At 50.0% G+C, this 20,104-nt stretch overlaps 1 protein-coding gene across 4 annotated transcripts; it reads left to right on the top strand.

Annotated features, from left to right (window-relative positions):
• The first annotated feature begins 770 nt into the window (after positions 1 to 770).
• L3MBTL2 (L3MBTL2 polycomb repressive complex 1 subunit) lies at positions 771 to 19,153 on the top strand. Of its 4 annotated transcripts, none has more exons than XM_017827706.1 (17): positions 771 to 862; positions 2,327 to 2,594; positions 2,831 to 2,964; positions 4,172 to 4,286; positions 5,264 to 5,343; positions 7,087 to 7,204; positions 7,552 to 7,686; positions 8,364 to 8,452; positions 10,066 to 10,297; positions 11,000 to 11,079; positions 11,661 to 11,765; positions 12,974 to 13,121; positions 13,937 to 14,019; positions 15,774 to 16,008; positions 16,786 to 16,851; positions 17,781 to 17,903; positions 18,730 to 19,153. In XM_017827706.1, the coding sequence occupies exons 1-17, from the start codon at positions 842 to 844 to the stop codon at positions 18,837 to 18,839; spliced, it is 2,142 nt and encodes a 713-aa protein (XP_017683195.1). In that variant the 5' UTR covers positions 771 to 841; the 3' UTR covers positions 18,840 to 19,153. The 4 variants fall into 4 exon arrangements, with proteins under 4 accessions (XP_017683195.1, XP_017683194.1, XP_017683197.1 ...); XM_017827705.1 differs by having other exon boundaries at positions 4,172 to 4,295; XM_017827708.1 differs by having other exon boundaries at positions 4,172 to 4,295; positions 17,781 to 17,911; positions 18,730 to 18,852.
• Positions 19,154 to 20,104: the final 951 nt, after the last annotated feature.

The following is a 20,104-nucleotide window of genomic DNA, read 5'->3' as shown; positions in this document are numbered from 1 at the left end:
GGTGACAGGACAAGGGGCAATGGTTTTAAACTGAAAGAGGGCAGGTTTAGATTATATATCAGGAAGAAATTCTTTGCTGTGAGGTTGGTGAGGCACTGGCACAGGTTGCCCAGAGAAGCTGTGGTCTCTCCACCCCTGGAAGTGCTCAAGGCGGGGCTGGAGACAGGGCTCTGAGCAACCTGATCTAGTGGAAGGTGTCCCTGCCCACAGCAGGGGGGTCGGCACTAGGTGACTTTTAAGGTCCCTTTCAACTCAAACCATGCCATGATTCTGGGGCCGAGAGCACCGACCCAGACTTACAGGAAGCGCCAGAGCCGGGGAGACAGAAGATAACACAAAACCAGCCCCACCAGCTGCTGACAGAAGGTAAATATACAAGAACAGTTGAGGACTATTTGAGGGAAAACAAGAAAGCATAGTGAGAGAGATGAATTCTTGCCAAGAATGTCAGTCAAATCATATAATAGTTAAAATTTCATGTCAAAAGTGCTTAAATAAGGTCTCTGGTTTGTTTCTTAAAACAGTGAGTCCATAGAACAATAGGGAATGGCCTATCCCTGAATTCGTGGCAACAGATCCTAATATGCCAGATTTCCCCAAATACTGGAGATGGAGGTGGCTAAAAAGAGTAGTAGAGGAAGTGAGGACCCTTTGTTACCCAGCCGGGGGGGGCCGTGGCCGCGGGAGAGGAACTACAGCTCCCGTCGTGCCCCGCGGGCAGCGCGGCGGGAATAAGCTCTCTGGTGATTTGCTGTCCTTTCCGCGGCTGCCGCCAATCAGACGCGCCGCCGAGGGGTACCCGCTCGGCGCGTATGAGGCGGATTAATGCGTACCGGGAGCCATGGAGCGGGACCGGGGCGAGGTGAGCGGCGGGACGGGACGGGACGGGACGGGACGGGACGGGACGGGACGGGACGGGACGGGACAGGACGGGCTGGGCTGGGCTCGGCTCCGCTCGGCTCGGCTCGGCTCGGCTCGGCCTCGGCTGGTGCTGGTGCTGGAGGTGGCGGTGGGTCGGTCTAACTCCGGCGGGACGGGCCCCTGCGTCCCCCTGGCCTCCCTGAGGAGGCTCCGGGTAGTGCTGCCCTTGCTTGGAAACCCTGAGGGCTCGTAAAGTGTCCAGAAGATTCATTCGCGTGTGGTGGAAGAGTAACGAAGACGATAAAAATGGGGGGGGGGTGAGGAGTTCGTGCCTTTCAGACGTCAGGAATGCTATCTGAGTACGTGGATCCTCAGGAGAGCAATTCTGTTCATGGAACAGCCGGGGAACCTTGGATCTGTTTTGTGTGAAGGCCAGGGAGGATGTGGGGAGTCAGCAGTGAGTGAAGTCTGGTCTTCCCGTCCGTGTGTCTCTAATGATAACCGGGAGCCAGGGATCAGAGAGAATGTAGCACTTGAAGGTGGTGGGCTTGCTGCTGATCTCTTCTTGTTGCTCGCTTGGATGAACAATTGTATCCTGGTGCCTCATGTAGCTGTGGGAGTCTGCCTTTCTGTTCCATCACTCCCTGTGCTGGTGCTGACTTCTTGCTGCTCCTCCCTGAGTTGCTAACACCTTTTCCCAGCTGCTTTTTTGCTTATTTGGAGCCTGGTTCCAGATTCTCCTGTTCTGAGACACAGTCACTGGTTTTCTGTGCTCTTTCTTCAGTCTCTGCCTTGCAGCTCTGCTGCTGTAACAGTAAGTACAAAGAGCTAGTGAAGGTATTTAGCTGTGGAAGCATCTGGTTGTTGGCAAAAACTTACAGCAAATGTTCTGCCATCCTGGTGATGCCGTTTCTGAACCAAGGCCTGCTGTGGACCGTGCAGTTTCCAAAGGACATGAACTGTCTCCAGAGCCGAGTTTACCCTGCTGACTTCCAGGCTGTGCTGGTCTTGTGAGCTGTTGTGGCCAGAGCAGCTTTGTGCTCTGTTCTGGAAATCTGTAGGACTTTATTGTTGATGGTGCCTGCACTGCTGTGCTGTGCAACTGTGTTGGGAGAAATGTTTTCTGGAAGGACACGGTCTGATCTGTCGTTCATCAGCATGGCAGTGTAGTTCCCTGTACTTTTTTCGTGTTCCTCAAGCTGTTTTTGATATAGCTGCAGCTCTGTGGCACTTTCCTCTTGGCAAACAGAATGCAGCCTGTGGAATACCAGTATATGGACCTGTTTTGGGGGTAATAGCTTTCCTACTAGGGATTCAGACTCCTGCCTTTTGGGGTTGTTACATGGACTCATTGCTCTCCCTGAGGCCTCTCCCTGGTGCAGAAGGCCCCCCTCCCTCGGCAGCAAAGGCAGGTTTATTGTGCGGTGGGGTGTCCAATGTAATTTCTGAGTGGCTCTTTTTGCAGTTGGTGTCTGCCTTCCGTCACAAAACTTCGTCTTTGGAGCGGGTGGAGGAGGAGGGCGATGACAATGAGGAGGATGATGAATTGGACATCTTTGGGGGTTATGACAGCCTCACGTGCTACAACAGCAGCATGGGCAGTGACAGCAGCTCCTGTCTGGAGGAGTCTAGTGATGATGAGGTGGCAGACCGGGAAGCTGGAGAGCTTTCGACCTCTCCTGTGCACCAGCCGCCCACAGGCCGGTTCATGGAAGACAGTGGCTCCGAGCCAGGTACTGCTTCTTCTACCTAAAACATGTGCAGGATGGAAGGAGCAAGGACTGGGGACACTGAAGGGTGTATGACTGCACCTTGGGGATGCTTTGGGAGCAGCTTTGGATTCAGACTGCATTTTTTGGGCTATATGGGGGAGCTGCTGTGTGTAATGAGGGTTACCCTGTCTCAGCTCTGTCCTTGTAGTGCACTGACCCTGCCAAATGCTCATGTTTTTGTACCTTCCTTCTCTCAGCTGTGTGTGAGATGTGTGGGATTGTGGGCACCAGGGAAGCTTTCTTCTCCAAAACCAAACGTTTCTGCAGCGTCTCCTGCTCCAGAAGCTACTCCTCAAATTCCAAGAAGGCCAGCATCCTGGCCAGACTGCAGGTGAGTTAAAACCCTTCCATCCTGCTTGCAGGCTCCATCTTGCTTGCAGGCTCTTGTCCTGCTGGGGGACTTCAACCAACTCAACATCTGCTGGAAAAGTAGCACAGCAAGCTGTAGGCAACCCAAGAGACTCCTGGAATGCATGGAGGATAACTTCTTAAGCCAGGTGATAGACAGCCCTACCAGAGGGAATGCAATACTAGATTTGATGGTCATTAATGTAAGTGAGCAAATTGGGGATGTCAAGATCGGAAGCAACCTGGATTGCAGTGATCATGCACTGGTGGAGTTTGCAGTCTTGAGGAATATAGGTCAGGTAAAGTCAGGCTCCTTAACTTTAGGGAGGCAGACTTCCAACTCTTCAGGAAGGTGGAAGTGGGATCTCCTGGGAGACTGCCCTTGGGGACAAGGGAGTGGAACAGAGTTGACAAGTCCGGAGGAGGGCCACCAAGTTGATCAGAGGGATGGAGCACCTCTCCTATGAGAAAAATTGGGAGAGAGTTGGGATTATTCAGCCTGGAAAAGAGGTGACCTAATTGCGGCCTTCCGCTACCTGAAAGGAGCTTAAAGGAAAGATGAGGCAAGACTGTTTACAAGAGCATGTAGTGACAGGACAAGAGGGAATGGGTTCAAATTGAAAGAGAGTAGGTTTAGATTACATATTAGGAAAAAAATTCTTTACTGTGAGGGTGATGAGGCACTGGAACAGGTTCCCAGGGACACTGTAGATGCCCCATCCCTGGGGGTGTTCACAGCCAGATTGGATGGGGCCCTGAGCACCCTGGTCTAGTTGAAGGTGTCCCTGCCCACGGAAAAGGGGTTGGAACTAGATGATCTTCAGGGTCCCCTTCCAGCTGGAACCATTCCATGATTGTCTGATCATTCCTGGGGATGGAACAGGATGTGCCTGGGTGCAGGGATGGGTGGTTGCTCTCTAATTAAAGATCGGACTGACATACCCTTGTTCTTCCTGCCTGAAGTCCCCAGAGAACACATGCCAGCTGAACGGTGGTGCTCCCTAAAAGCTGAGGAAGGACACATTGGTCTTTTACATGCTGTTTCTTCTTGTTCCTGTGAGCATTAGTAAATATTGTAGTAACTTGAAAATTGGCCCAGGGAAGAGATGCGTGCCCAGCTGGCCAGTTGCTTCCAAGGGATGACTTCCTCTCCTGTGTAACTAATGTTCCTAATGTTGTTTCTTTTGTAGGGGAAACCACCAACGAAGAAAGCTAAAGTTCTGCACAAGGCATCCTGGTCGGCCAAGATTGGGGCCTTCCTCCATTCGCAGGGCACGGGACAGCTGGCAGATGGGACACTGACAGGTCAGGATGGTGAGTGTAGGTGAGGTGTGAGGAGGTGCAGCTGCTAGGACCACAGAAATAGGGGACACCCTGAGGGCTGTAAGCTCTGCAGTCCTCCTCCTCCTCCCCTCTGGTGTGCTGCCTTGTACAGTGTGGCTTGCTCTGCCACAGGCTGCCAGGACACAGGGCATGCCTCTTTTCCTCTTCCTGCCAGTGCTAATGGAGCCCTGGTGGGTTCCTGCCCATCCATTACTGTAGCCTCATCCTCACTCCTCATATGACTTGACCTGAAGTGTAAGCTCTGTAGTCCCAGTCCCATGAGGTGCTGACTTCTACTGGCAAAGGTGACTTAAAGGTGTCCCGCTGCTCTCAGCCATTTGCTGCCCCACTGCTTGTGGGAGTTACATTTCCCCTGAGTCACTCACTGATCAGCTTGAGCAATAAACAGTCACTGCAGCTGAAGGAGCAGCAGGTTACTGTGTGAGGGAAAAGGTGAGCCCCAGGGCATGGCAGAAGCAGGGATTGATGGAGCAGAGCTGTAGCCTTGGATCAGGAGTGACTGTAGGATTAATATCTCAGTGCTTTACTCTGATTTTCCCAGCACCCTCTGGGGAAGCAAGTGCTGCTGATATGACCCTGCAGTGTTGCTGCTGAGAGGCAAAGCTGCAAAGTGGTTTAGCACTGAAAGGATGCACTGTCCCTGGAGTGCTTGAGCCCTGGGCTGGACTTGGACTCTTTTATTGCCCCTCCTGCTCCCCCTTCCCCAAAAGCAAGTGACAGTAAAGATTGATTAATAATATATTTTACCTCTTTCAGGGGCTGGTCACCTTGCAGTCATAGGATCTAGTTTCCCACCAGGGAAAATGCACTGGAATGCAGAGTGCTGGGGCAGAGTGTCCTACTGCCCGGAGGCTGCAAGCTGTATTCCAGAAGTAACTGAGCACTCTGTGCCTTTTCTGTGATCTCTTCTGATTTTCTGCTCTCGTGTCTGCTTGTAGCACTCGTCCTGGGCTTTGACTGGGGAAAGTACCTTCAGGAGCACGGCTACAAGGCAGCTCCTGTCAGTTGCTTCAAACATGTGAGTTCTGCTTTGCTGTGCATCACAGTGCATGTGAGGCATGTCGTGTGCATGGACCTCCCCTGTGCTCCTGGGACAGGTGGTGAGGAGAGGTCCAGTGGGTGGTTATTGAGCCCCAGGTGATGCAAAGAAAGAAGCTTAGGCTTCTCACAGCTAAGAATGAGAGTCTCACAAAGGGACCAGGAGTTTTGGGGGAGGAAACAGGAAACTGATAGAAACAGTGCTGGTAGTGATGGCCCAGTGCTGACTGGGGATAGAATTAATTTTGACTGGGGACAATAGTGGGAAGCTCCTAGTTACCTTTCCAGTCTGTATGGGTCAGCAGAGCCCATGGTGGTGTGCAGGCAGGAATACAGCTTATGTGAGCCTGGCCGTAGCTGCCCCTCCAGCACGTCTGATTCTAGTAACACTCACTTGTTATGTTCCTTTTGAGTTGTGGTCTGTGATAATACTGACGTTTTCTTTTTTTTCAAGGATAGGTCAGGCAGGCACAGCAGTTTTATTGATTATTAGGTATTTATATCACAGAATCAACTAGGTTGGAAAAGACCTCTGACATCATCGAGTCCAGTGACTTTGGAGACATGAGTCCTTTGACCCAACAGCACCTTGTCTACTAGACCATGGCACTCAGTGCCACATCCAGTCTTTTCTTAAACACCTCTGGGAGTGGTGACTCCACCACCTCCCTGGGCAGCCCATTCCAATATCCAATCACTCTCTGTAAAGAACTTCTTTCTAATGTTTAACCTAAACCTCCCCTGGTGCAGCTTAAGGCTGTGCCCTCTTGTCCTACTGCTAGTCGCCTCGGAGAAGAGACTGGTACCCACCTGGCTACAAACTCCAATATGTATGTGCCATATGTATATATATGTTGCCGTGGGAGTTAGGTGCTGAAAAAAATCTCCGGAGCAGTTAATTAGGGGTGAGATAAGAAAGAGTTTATTATGCCAAGGCAAAGATGTTACAAGACGCTTGCACTGGCCGTGCCTGAGATGTTACATTTTATAATACCATCCATCCAATCCCAGATGTGTCCACCCTGTGGCCTTTGCTCTGGACTGCCCTGGGTCCACCCCCTGAGAAATGGGTCTGGGGGCTTTTACTTCATCATCTTCACCATCTTCAGAGCACAAAGGGTACATAGTTACCTAATTCTTGACCGTATTCTGTGGTTTAGGCCCTGATATGCTGTTCTGCCAAATAATCTGGGCCTTGCCTTGACAAAAGACTAAACATTTCTGCTGTATTCGGGGGTAGGAGTGATATAGGGAGCATAGAATGGGGTAAGAGGGTTAAGGAATGTGTAAACAAGGGTGCTACAGGGAAAGGGACAAGGGAGGGAGTGAGGGATGCTGCTTTTAGAGTCTACTTCCACTACTTATAAAACTTACAAGTATTAGAAAAATAAAAACCGTTAGGGGCTTAAGGCATCAATATATATATGTGCCAATATATATATGCCATAGAGAAATGGCAGCAGCTTCTTTGGGATAATAGGACAGCTGGCAGTGAAATAGTTAAGCACTGCTAGATGATGTTCTGCCTTTTGGGATCCTCAGTGAACATCCCTGTGAGATGTTTGGGACAATTCAATTGCATTTCAAGGTGTTGGTAGATGTAAGCCTGTACCTAGGGTGAAAGTGTAGCTGCCTAAGACATGTCTCTGAAAGCTAGAAGGAGGGCCTGAGCCCTGCTCTCATTGTCCACATCTCTCCCAATGTGGCTGCCTCAATCTTTCAGGTGCCGCTCTTCGATCAGTGGGATGATGTGGTGAAAGGTATGAAAGTGGAAGTGCTGAACAGTGATGCTGTGCTCCCCAGCCGTGTGTACTGGATTGCATCTGTCATCCAGGTCGTAGGTACGTCTCTGATGTAATTCCTGACAGCTGGGGATGGCTAACCTCTGAGGGAAGCTTTAGAGAGCTGAGTGTAGCTGGTCAAGCAAAACAGCGCCTCTTTGGAGATACACAACTGCTGAGAGATTTTGGGACAGGAAATACCAGGGTGCAGGAGTGAGAGGAAACCAGCATGTGGTTCCTCTTTTGGTTGCTGGGCAATTTGCAGGAACAGTTCTGCCTCCAGAATGTCTGGAGAAGCTCTGATAATCTATGCAGAGCTCTGAAGGCCATACCGTAGGTACTAAGCCTGCGGTGCCAAATTCTTGACCTCTAATGCCTTTGTCTGTTTGTCTGCTCTGTCCTGGCAGGATACCGGGCCCTTCTGCGATATGAGGGCTTTGAAAATGATGCTGGCCATGACTTCTGGTGCAATTTGGGCACAGTGGATATTCACCCTATTGGCTGGTGTGCCATCAACAGCAAAATCCTGGTACCACCACAAAGTGAGTGTGGGGCAAGAGGGATCAGGATGTTCCTGGGCATGGAGGAGCCTTGGTGTACGCCTAGCACAGGAGGACAGGTGCTCCCACTGTATGTAGGACCACAGCTGCATTTGTGCTTTGAGTTACAAGCAACAATGTGTTCTTTGGGAAGCTGGAGGTTGCTTGGACTGCTCCCTCTGCACCCCCCTGTGGTCAACCCTGGGGATGCTGGATGCAGAGCTGATGTCAGACTGTGGAGACTAATGCAGGTGGCTGTTCCTCCTTCTACTCCACATGGTGGCTGGACTTAACCTTGGGGGAACATTTTGGTCTTACATCCTGGACAGTGTCTCTGAGAAGCGCAGTGGCTCCAGTCTTTGCTCAGCTAGCAGTTTAGAGAGGGGTGCCAGTTTAGCAGAATTCAGGCAAGCTGAATTTGCTTTGTATGGCTCACGTGTTTTTGTTCTTCTACCACTTCCTCATCTAGATCAGTGGTGTTGAGTGTCTGGCCCAGTCCATTCTGTAATGGCAATCCCTTGCAACCTGTTGTGGGGGCAAGCTGGCAGAATGAGAGTACAGAATCTGAATGTGAATAAGGCCTTTTAATGCAAATAGGTTCTTGGAGAGATGGAAAAGTGTAGGGTGGTGCTGTAATTATTTCAGTCATAAAAATGTGCTTTTTCCCTGTGTGTATGTAGCTATCCATGCCAAGTACACTGACTGGAGAAGTTACCTCATGAAAAAACTGGTGGGAGCTAGGACCATCCCAGTGGATTTTCACATTAAGGTAAACATGGGAGACTGTCATTTTGCGTGGGGAAATGAAGCTGAAGCCAAGAAATGTGTGCTCATCGTGTCTCTTCTGTTCTGATCTGTGCAACTTCTGTGTGCCTTGACACCTGGGCAGGGCAGGGGCAGTGAGTGGTTCCCCACGCTCCTAAGGTATCTGTCATGATGCTGTGGGTAATGGCACAGCCTTCGTGCCCTGTCAGCACAACAGTTTTTCCTTTGGGTCACAGGTGGGCTTTAAAAGCTGTTGTCACGTAGTCTGCTGGGAAATACTGGGGGTGAGGTTTGGCATTTTGCTGAAAGGAGAGGCTGGTGCAGATGCAACCTGGCCTTTCCCCACCCTGTTTCAGCGCCAGAGAATAGCTCTGAGAGTCAAAAACCTTTGCCTTCAGTGTTGGTAAACAGAAGCCTGGAGGGAGTGAGAGAGGCACAGGCTCCTTCGAAGTGTTGTAACCTTAGCAGCTTTTTTAGCTCTTATGGTTGTTTTCATGTAGCCTGCACTGAGATTAGACCTTGTCAGTGAGAAGAGGCTTTTTTGTGGCTGACAGCTTTGGAAATGACAGATAAGGAAGATGGTCCCAGAGACAGCAGGCAGGAAGGCAGGTGATGGGTTTTTCTGTGTGCAGGGTAAGTGATGACACTGAGTTGGAGACCTTGATGCAGTTGGTGTTTCCCATGCAAGTTAAGAGGGTGTTTGTAGCTGCTTGTTCCTGGGCCACAGCTTGTAGCTGGAGTGGAAGTGGTAGAGGGAAACAAACATGGACAGTACCTTTCTCCCCTCGACATCTCCACTCCCACTTAATGAACAGGAGGTGGAAGGGGAAGTCCTTAGCTTAAAAGTTCTGGATTCAGGTGTAGGCTGGTTTGGGTGTCTGAGTCTGTTTTGTGGTTCCTAGTTGCTGCACAGCATTCGGGATCACAGTTCCAAAATGTCAGATGTTCTCTAAACACCTTTGGGCATTTGAGGAGGAGTAGGACTAGGCTGTATCAGCAAACTGAAGGTCTCAAAAAAATCAGTTAGAAGGCAGCCAGTGACTCTTTCCCTACGCCTGTGCCTTTGGGTCAGTCTGCAGAGTAACTCTAGCTTTGGATGTGGAGTTGGCAAGTAGATCATCATATAGCTCAACCTCTGATCAGAGTAAAAAGGGAAAAATAAGAACCTGACCTCTCTTAAAGTGAACTGAAAATTCTGTTGCCCTTTGGGAAGCTACACCTCTAGCTGCTTCCAGGTCTGAAAGCTTTGTGGTCTCTTTTGTGACTGAAAAAGGCACACAATTCCTCACACAGTTCCTGTTGAACAGCAGTTCACACTAGGAACGTTCACACAAGGTGCTGGCTGGGCGTAGCTGCTGGGCTGGGACAGGGGTAGCTCTTATGAGGCCACATGACAAGGGAGACTTAGGGAATATGTGCCCAGCCATGCTGTCAGGTCTGGGACTGGCAGCTCCCTGTCCCCCTAATCAACCCTCTCCCATGCATCCCTTCCCAGTCAGCTTTGGGCAGTGCCAGGGTTTGGCCAGCGTGTCTGTGGGGAAAGCTGTTTTCTGAAGTGTTTGGAGAAGGAAAACACCAAGTGTGATTGACCTCACCTCCTCTGTCGGCTGTTGCCAGATGGCAGAGAGCATGAAGTACCCGTTCCGGCAGGGCATGCGAGTCGAGGTGGTGGATAAGAACCATGTGTCCCAGACACGCATGGCAGTGGTGGACACAGTGATTGGGGGCAGACTGAGACTCCTCTATGAGGACGGTGACAGCGACGATGACTTCTGGTGCCACATGTGGAGTCCCCTCATCCATCCCGTGGGCTGGTCACGGAGAGTGGGCCATGACATAAAGAAGACAGGTAAGGATTGGGCCACTGCAAAGCATCTTCTGATATGCTGTGAACTGTCCAGACCCTGCTGTTGACACCAGGCTGGGCATTCTGGGAGTCAGACAGTTGCCTCAGGACCTGACAGATAAAGTCTGCTTAGTTTTGGGTCTGCTGCTTTTCCCCTGGATAGATAAAAAAAGCCCCGTGATCTGCTACCACAGGTCAAGACAGGGGATTGTAGGGTTTCTCACCTGAAGCAGGTAGTCTATCCCCTCAGTATGAGAATGCAGACTTATAAACATCACAGATGTTTATTGTCTTTTTGAGGAAATTCATGCTGGCTTCCATAGCACTGGATGCCATCAGGTTGTGTTTTTCTGGACTTTGCCAAGAGGAATTGTTGATCAGCTTAGACTGGCAGAAAAAAGTAAGGCTTGGGCTCTACTGATCCTTTTTGGTTGTGTCTCTTCCTTGCTACCTCTCCCTGGTGATTACAGCTGCATATGTTATCAGTGGTGCTCAGGAAGCTGAGCCATTTGCTTTTGAGCAAGTCCTGCATCACAGCCTGTTTTATGAGAAGGTGTAGAGGAACTGAATTGTTCTTTCTATTACATGGTCTCCTGTCGAGGGCGTTAATAGCAACTAAGCTCTCTCCAGGAAATTAATAACCAGTAGGTTTTTTTTCTGCAGTTGCTGCAGGTTTTTTACCTTTGTTTCTTCCATTCCTCACAGAAGAAAAGCGCAATGATATGGCAAACCATCCTACCTTCCGGAAGATTTACTGTGATGCCGTCCCCTATCTGTTTAAGAAGGTAGGACAAGTCTGCCTTTCCCTGTGGGTTTACAGCACTTCCTTCCTTCGGTGTACATGCTGCCGTGTGGGTTGTTGAGGGTGGTTCATTTGTCACTTACAGCTAAGGGCAGTAAGGTGTTTGGGGTATCAAGGCTGTGGTTGGGCAGGGGCAGGCCAAAATAGAAAGTTGGAAGAACTAAAAGACAACAACAGATTGAGGGACTCGATTGAAGGGCAAGTAGTTGCTTGAAGTTTTGAGTTGGAGAGGGAAGATGAGTGCATGAGAGAGACCAGTTTCGACAAAGAGCTGGATCATGCTGGTAGGGCCTGAGATGAGGAGAGGGCTTGCTTTGCTGTGGAGCAGCAGCTGAGTGCTGGGCCTGGCTCTCTGACTGACCAGAGCCTTGGCAGGAGGTTGCTGACACAAACACAATGTTGGTTTGTGTTGCTTTGTATTTCTTGTAATATTTCTTCTTTCCCTTCCCAACCTGAGTTGAGCCAAGTGAAGAGGTTCTAATTCTATTTGCACTTGCTGCACTTGGTGTCAGGATGGGACTGTCCCATGCCTGGCAGCACATGGTACACCAGAGTCTTCCTTAGGTACGAGCTGTCTATTCTGAAGGTGGATGGTTTGAGGAAGGCATGAAACTGGAAGCTATTGACCCCCTGAATCTGGGCAACATTTGTGTGGCCACTGTTTGCAAGGTAAGTTCAGTGCGTGTTAAGCAGGGGGTCTGCTGTGTTTACCTGAGGTGGTCGAGCTTCTCAGGTCTTTTCAAATGAATAAGACTGGACAGGATTTTGCATGAGGGAGAGGAGAGAGCTGTTGAGAGAGGTAGACAGCTGGTGTGTGGAGGGAACTGGGGTGTTACCTCAGAGGTCTGAGAAACTGATTAAGACCAGCAGTTGTCCACACGTGCCTTAGTGGACAGCATGAAGATGAGCGTGCTTTGTCTGCAAGCCAGCTGTCCAGTGTGTGTGACTGGCAGCCACCTGTTTTCCACCCTTGGGCATGCAGTAAGAAAGATTTGTTCTCCGATTCTGAGAGTGTGTAACGAGAGGCCTCTGTGGAAAGGAGAAGGCAAGAGTTGTGAGGTGACCTCTGTGTGAGGAATTATGAGTTTCTGTATGGGCAGCATTCACTGGTGTAGGAAGCTGAGGATGGATGGACATGTTTCCTTCAGTCTCTCTTGATGAGGTGGTAGTAAGCTCTACTGTTGTGCTAGTGTGGGGGAAGTAAATTGCTTGCCCAGGTTTCCTTAGTGAGGTGCGTTGTATGTCCTAAGGTGTAGCATCAACTTGGGCTTTTCCTGCTTTCTAAAGCTGTTTGCCCTCATAGAATCCAAGCACAGGACTTTGAGACTTGGAGTTTGGCTGGAGGACGGTAGAAGAGTTCTTTGTCTGTAAAATGTTCCCTTCAGCCATTGCTTGGAAATGGAAGAGGATGGGGCAGGCATGCCTGCTACATTTGGTAGGCACCAATTACCAGTGGTTTACAGGGTGGGACAAGTCTCGTTGCTGTAGGAAGTGGCAAATCCAAGGGTGGTGCCCTTCCCTTCTGCCCAGTAACAAATTCATGATCTGGCTGATATAGAGGGTTTCTGGGCTGCCAGTGAAGTGTTTCTGAGGGAGAACAGAGCTCTTGACCATTTATGACTTTTCATATAGTTCTTTCACTATACTGTTGCTATTACTGTTGGTCCCAGTCCTGCAGAAATTGCTGCTTTGGGGATTAGCTTGTGTTGACTAACCTATCAGGAGAGGCTACTGCATGCCCTGGAGCATATAATATTGCATTTTACTATCTGGTGACAATTGTGATTGATCTGTGGGGATTCTTGGGGGAATCCTTTGAGAGGAGAAGCTTTAGAGCAAGCAAAGCTCTATACTTGTGCCCTTCCCTCCCATCTCAGGTCCTCCTGGATGGGTATCTCATGATCGGCATTGATGGAGCCACGTCTGCTGATGGCTCCGACTGGTTCTGCTATCACGCCTCCTCACACGCCATCTTCCCCGTCAACTTCTGTAAGAGGAACAACATCGACCTGACCCCTCCAAAAGGTGAGATTTGGACTCTGCCCTGTGGTACAAGTCTGCATGCAGAACCTGCTGGGCAGTGCTTTTCTGAGAGGGTCAGGTTCAGATGAATCAAAACCACAAGGTCCCAATCTGCTTCTTTTTCAGAGAGATAAGGCTAGGTCAGAGAGCCAGGCCGCTTGAGCTCTGCCCATATGCCAAGTCTTGGTTAGCTCCTGGCCATTCAGTAGGAGAGGTGTACAATCCCCAAACTGAACAGAATGGAAGGTATAAAGCACAAGGGATAAGTAGAGCCATTGCTGCATGAGTCAGTCCTTCAGTGTCAGGAGTCATCTCTATTCTTTCTATGAATAAATCTGAGACCAGTGTTTCTGCAAACTCATAAGAGGCAGTCACCCTAGGAATGGTTTTGCTGCCTCACCTAGCCATACACAAAAAGGCCTACTCTGAATTTCTGTATTGCAGCACTTCTGTGCAGTGTTGTTCTGTCTTCCTTTGTTCCTGCTGGTGGGAGAAAGATTGGTCTTAGTGGTGTGTTTTGAACGTATTTCTTCCTACCTGCTGCTGCTCCTCAGCTTTCTCTGTGGTCTGGATCTATGGCTGACAGATGTTCAGAGCTGCAGCTTGCACTTTTCTGTATTTGCCCACGGGGGAGGGGTGCTGGACTCCATGGAATCTGTGCGCTAGGTTTATGTCCAAGATCAGACTGTACGTGCTGGTTCATGAAACTGCTTTGCAAAAACAGGTGCTGAGCTTCCTTCCTGCCTATTCTGCCTTTTCCCCCAACTGGTCGACCCAGTGACTGCCTTTTTACCTCTTAGCATTTCTTCCTGCTGCAGGGCAAGATGCAAAGACCTTCAACTGGGAAATTTACCTGGAAGAGACTAAATCAAGACCTGCTCCATCACGGCTCTTCAACACAGTGAGTGCTGCCAAGAAGAAGAGATGTGTAGGGATGCTTGGATTCAGCAAGGAGGAGCACAAGAGCTCCAGCTGTCACAGAATCACTTAGGTGGAAGGTTCTTGTTGTCCAACACCCCTGCTATAGCAGAGTTACCTGTAGTAGGTTGGCTGGGACCATGTCTAGATGACTTTTGAATATCTCCATGGATGGAGACTCCACAACCTCTCTGCCAGTGCTCAGCTGCCCTCATAGTAAAAGATGTCTCCTGATGTTCAGAGGGAACCTCCTGTGCTTCAGTTTGTGCCCATTGACTCTAGTCCTGGCACTGGGCACCACTGAGAGGAGTCTGGTTCCATCTTTGCACCCTCACTTCAGGCATTTATACACATTAATAAGATCCCCCTGAGCCTTCTCTTCGCCAGGCTGAATACTCACAACTCTCAGCTTTTCCTCATACAAAAAGTGTTCCAGTTCCTTCATCATCTTCCTGGCCCTTTGCTGGACTCCAGTATGTCCATGTCTCTCTTGTTCTGGGGAAGCCAGAGCTAGAGCCAGCATTCCAGGTGTGGCCTTGTCAGTGCTGAGCAGAGGGGAAGGATCACTTCCACTGATCTGCTGGGAACATTCCTCATAATACAGCCCAGGTTACTATTAGCCTTCTTTGTCCCAAAGACACATTGCTGGCTCATATTGAATTTGGTGTCCACTGGGTTTCCCAGGCCCTTTTCTGCTGAACTGCTCTCCAGTCAGTCTGCCCTGAGTATGTGCTGGTGCCTAGGGTTCTTTCTCCACAAGTGCAGGACTTCACCATTTCTCCAGCTGTCAAGGTTCCTCTGGATGGCAGCACAACTCTCTAGTGTATTTGGTCTCCCAGTTTTCTATCAAAAGTAAGTTTGCTTGGTTTGACATGATACTGTCATGTCATCTAGATAATTAATGAAGACATTGAATAGGATTGGATCCAGTATTGATGCCTGGGGTACACTGCTAATTACTGGCCTCCAAGTAGACTTCGTGCTGCTAATAACCATCCTCTGGGCCCAGCCACTCAGCCAGTTTTCAATCTATCTTTCAATCTATCTGTCTCCTCACCCAGCCTGTATACTTCAATCACTTCTGTATGAGGATCATATGCAGACAGTGTCAAAAGCCATCCTGAAGTCCGGATAGACAATACCCGATGTCTCTACTGGGCTGCAATTTGCTGCCAGTCAGCACTTCTAAGGAGAGCTCAAGGCCTGGGAGTATGTGCACTCCAAGTAAAGGCCTTGTTTTGCTGCCTGGGACATCAGTGTCCTGCCTCTGTGGGTGGAATGATATCTTGGTCCCTCTGAGTGTGACTTGTGATTTTCTAGTGTTCCTGTGAGCTCCAGCCTCTTGGTGGGCTCTGCATGGCTTATTGCCTGTGGATGTGGGGCTGGATCGGGTGGAGGATGGGGGCTGCTTTACACCAGCAAAACTGCTGAAGCACCTGGGCCTGTGCTGGTCTCTCTGATTTCCCAAGGGTATGTCAGGTAATGGGTTTGATCATAAGGTGTCCTTTAACTGCTGCCTGCTGCTCCCTCCAGGTCAGGATCTTGCTTCTAAAGGCTACACTGAGATCGACTAAGGACATAGCTGGCCTTGGATCTGGTTTTGGATCTGTGGGCTTGTTCTCTGCCTGCTTGCTTTAGGCTGGAGGCTAGCCTTTTCTATGGTGTTGGTGGACAGATACAGGTTTGAACTGGGTAAAATGGCCTTGGGTTTTCTTTTTTCACTTTTTATGCATCCAGGACTGTCCAAACCATGGCTTCAAGGCAGGCATGAAGGTAGAGGCAGTGGACCTGATGGAGCCCCGGCTCATCTGCGTGGCCACAGTGAAGCGTGTGGTCCAGCGTCTCCTTAGCATCCATTTCGATGGCTGGGACAATGAGTATGACCAGTGGGTGGACTGCGAGTCTCCAGACATTTATCCTGTGGGGTGGTGTGAGCTGACAGGCTACCAGCTTCAACCACCTGTTGTTCCAGGTGAGTGAAGATTTTACTGTGGTTTTCAACACTAGAGACAAAGGTTTATTTCCTCATGTTCTGTGAGTGGCTCTTTTGTTTTTTGAGCCTAGTAGGGAGGAGCATATGGCCTCCTTGATCTGCACTGGCTACCATAAATCTTCCTCTGCTGCCACATTCTAGCTGCTGGCAGAGGGAGGAGTCTGGTGGGGAGAAAACAGCCTGAGATTTGAGGTTGGCTCTGTTTTCCCTCTGTTCCCCCACCTGCACACCAACAGAGAATTAATTGCTCCTGATGAAGTTGGATAGAGTTCCAGGTGGTCCTATCCCTGCACAGCTCCCTTTTACTAAGTGTATCTATATGAACCCTTAGCCAGGTAGTGGGGGGAGCTTGGCCCATGCTCCCTTTTCTCATCAACTTTCTGACTCTGTCTGTAAAAGGTAAGAACATCATCTCGAGAGTTTATTCCTTCCCTTGTCACAGGGAGGCCACTGCCTCACCTTTGCAGATGTTTTCCTTCTTGTCCCAAACTACGAATCTTGTTTCTTTACTGCCCCTACCAAGTCTGTACTGGGCCTCTCTCCCCTGTGCTGCCCCAGCCTGCCGCCCTGGGCCCTTACCTGGAAGCACAGACAGCACCTGTGCTAGAGCCTTGCTTTCTCCTCAGCTGGTTGTCTTGGGAAGAGGGCTTTGGCTTGGGGGGACGGGTATATCTTGTTTCTCGCTTTTGTCACTTCATCCCAGTTACCTACTGGTTATGGGACTTGGCTTTCGTTTCCCTCTCGTCTCCATGACAGAGCCCACAACTCCAGTGAAGGCCAAGGAGGTGCCCAAGAAGAAGAAGAAACCCTATGGAAAGAAGAGTGAGTGATGTTTGATTAGTGCCCTCCCGCTCGCTCGCAGGCTGGGCCCAGTTAGAGGAACCCTGTCCATGTCCCATCAGAGCAGGAGAGAGAGGCCTTGTCTTGCTGTGGATGCCCTCAGTCAGCTGTGGGTTTGCCAGCACAGCTTCATCTTTCTTACCTGCCCTGTTACCTAAAGAGCAGAGAGCTGTGTGTGGGAAGGATCTGTTTTGCAGTCTGTTCTCTGTTGACTGGCACTTGCTTCCAGGTGTGAGGTTGTGCTGCTTTCCCTACTGTGTCCATGGTCGGAGGGAGATGTTTGCTGCAGCTGCAGGGTAGCTGAAGAGCAACCCTACCTGCTTTGTGCTGAGGGAAAGAAGACCTTAAGATGGCTGAAGAGGCCAGTAACGGGGCTGAACCATTTTATTGTTTCATCTTGTCGTTGTTGTTGTCATTGTTGCAGTAGGTGTGGCAAATCATGTAGACAGACAAGAAATTCCTTCCGGGGGGGTGGAGAGGAAAGGAAGTCTAAAGAATATAAAGACATGGAACCTAAATAAAAAGGTCAGCTAAAAATGAGAACATTACGGTTACAGTGTCCGTGCCTTGCAGCCAAAAAGCTCATTGCCTAGGACTAGAGCCAGACAGGTAAGCAAAGCTGACTCCACACTGATTCCAACAAGACTTGCTCCTTGGAATTTAAGCACACGCTGAAGTGCCTTGCCTTTAATGAAGGAGAACACGAAGGAGCATATTTTGAGATGATGACGATAGAATTTTTCTCCAGTAGGCTATTTCTGTCATGTAACCAGTTGGCAGCTAATGACCGTGTAGCTTTCTGTTCAGATGTGCTGGTCCCTGGCCTGTGGTTTCTCAGTGGAGCAGGGTTGCTGATTTTACAGGGGAAAGGAAACACACTTTTCCCCATACTCTGTTATCTCTTTATTAAGGAAAAAAGTTGCCTGCCAAAGCCCGCAGTGTCAAGCAGACTGTCAAGAAGCCTTCCACCTCGAATACAAAACGAGAAGCAAAAGCTGCCAGCCAGGCTTTGCCAGAGCCAGCACCTGATGAGAGTAAGGGAGTGAGTGACTCTACCCAGCAGCCACATCCAGTTCTCCTATGTACACCCTGCATGCCACCAACCCTCCTGAGGCCTGTGCCGCCTCTTGGCCGTTAAGTCATGGGTGCCCCCAGGCAGGGAAAGCAGTGTGTGAAATGTCCTTCCTTACTCCTCCAGAGACAGAGAGAGTGGAAGGAAGGGTTTGCTGGCTTTCTGTGGGAAAAGAAAAACTTCTTGCTTCCAGAGGAGGTTTGGTGGCACGAGTACAGCTCGATATCCTGATACTGCTGATGCCTGCTGAGGGCCTGGGTGCCTTACCAAGCAGTCTGGTTGTGTGAGGTCAGTTAGGGAGGAGAGACAAGGTGAATATGGCAGAGCTGACTGTCATATCCCAGTCCCCCTAAGGGCTGTTGCAGCATGTGAACACAGCCCATTGTGCTGTGGTGACCAGAAGAGTGGATGGGTCACCTGCTAACCCTAGTGGGGAGGAGGGTGGGTGAGGTGCCTTGTGCACATGGGAATGGAACCTCATGAAGGTCCCTCTGGTTCACTGAAGTTAAATTTCCCCTGGGTGAACCCAGGCGGGTAGAGAATGGACCACACCAGCTTTTTGTCCCTTAGGAAAAGATGTTCTTGGGAGCCAGCAGCTGAATGCTGCCAGGGTTTAATCCCATCCTGATTGGTGCTGTGACCATGGATCAATTTTCACTGGCATGACAGGGCTGCCTGTGGTGAGGGACCCTCAAGAAGTGAGCTGGAAATCTGGGGCATGAATAGAGCTGGTTTGGAGGTTGATTTTATTTACTTATTTCTGCCTCTCTCTTTCTGTCTCTTGCTAGTCATTGCCGTGCAGGTGAAAGAAGAAACCATCGACCCCTCAGATGCAGAGTTTGGAGACACAGGACTTCCTGTTCCCATCAGCAGCATAAAGCAGGAGGACGCAGACTGATCCTGGAGTATCCCCCAGCTGCCGACAGCAGTTTCACCTTGTGGTCCTCTGGGGAAGGTCCTGGCAGAGGGAAGCAGAAGACTAAAAGGGCCTTCACTTTTTAAAGCAGACCACCCTGCAGCATCACAACTCTGCTTTCCTGGTGTGCAAGAAAATTTCCCCCAGAATTGTAATACTAAACCCTGGGAAACAGCAGAAAGGTCACAGGCACACTGAGGAGAATGACCAGGGTGGCTGCTGGGGCTGCGTGTGCCTGACTTTGAAGGCACATTTTGAAGTGGGAGCTCACAATGGGCAAAGAATCTGCCAGAACACAAAGGGGCAGTTTGAGTTTTTGGCTGTGGCTGGAGGTGACAAGCTGTAGACTGAGGTGATGTGTGCAGGCCCCATGTGTCAGGAAAGGGGCTGTCCTCGTAGGATGTTGGTGCTGTGTTCCCTGGTCTAGGCTCTGCAAGCCCTGGAGAAAGTCAGGACAGGAAGGGGGGAAAGAGATGAAAAAAAAAAAAGAGATGATGATGCCTCTTGAAAGAGCAAGGGACCTTTTTTCATAGAATCATAGAATGGTTTTGGTTGGAAGGGGACCTGGAAGATCACCTGGTTCCACGCCCCGTGCTGTGGGCAGGGACACCTCCCACTAGAGCAGGTTGTTCAAGCCCCATCCAACCTGGCTTTGAACACCTCCAGGGATGGGGCATCCACAATGTCCCTGGGCAACCTGTACCAGTGCCTCACCACCCTCACAGTAAAGAATTTTTTCCTAATATGTAATCTAAACCTACTCTCTTTCAATTTAAACCTGTTCCCTCTTGTCCTGTCACTACATGCTCTTGTAAATAGTCTTGCCCCATCTGTCCTTTCAGGTACTGGAAGGCCACAGCTAGGTCACCCAGAAGCCTTCTCGTTTCCAGGCTGAACAATCCCAACTCTCCCAATTTTCCTCATAGGAGAGGTGTGCCATATCTCTGATCAACTTGGTGACCCTCCTCTGGACTTGCTCCAACAGGTTCATGTGCTTCCTGTGCTGGGGACCCCAGAGCTGGATGCAGCACTGCAGGTGGGATCTCACCAGAGCAGAGTAGAGAGACAGAACCCCCTCCTCTGACCTGCTGCCCAGGCTGCTTCTGGTGCAGCCCAGGATACACTTGGCTTTCTGGGCTGTGAGCTCACATTGCTGGGTCATGTCCAGCCTCTCATCCACCAGCACCCCCAAGTCCTTGGGCTGCTCTCGATCTGTTCATCCCAGAGCCTTCATCAATAGTGGGGTT

Source organism: Lepidothrix coronata, unplaced genomic scaffold, assembly GCF_001604755.1.
Source record: "Lepidothrix coronata isolate B3197 unplaced genomic scaffold, Lepidothrix_coronata-1.0 Scaffold141, whole genome shotgun sequence".
Lineage (NCBI taxonomy): Eukaryota > Metazoa > Chordata > Aves > Passeriformes > Pipridae > Lepidothrix > Lepidothrix coronata.
Note: the sequence above shows the minus strand (reverse complement) of the source record. Positions and strands in the feature narration are given on the sequence as shown.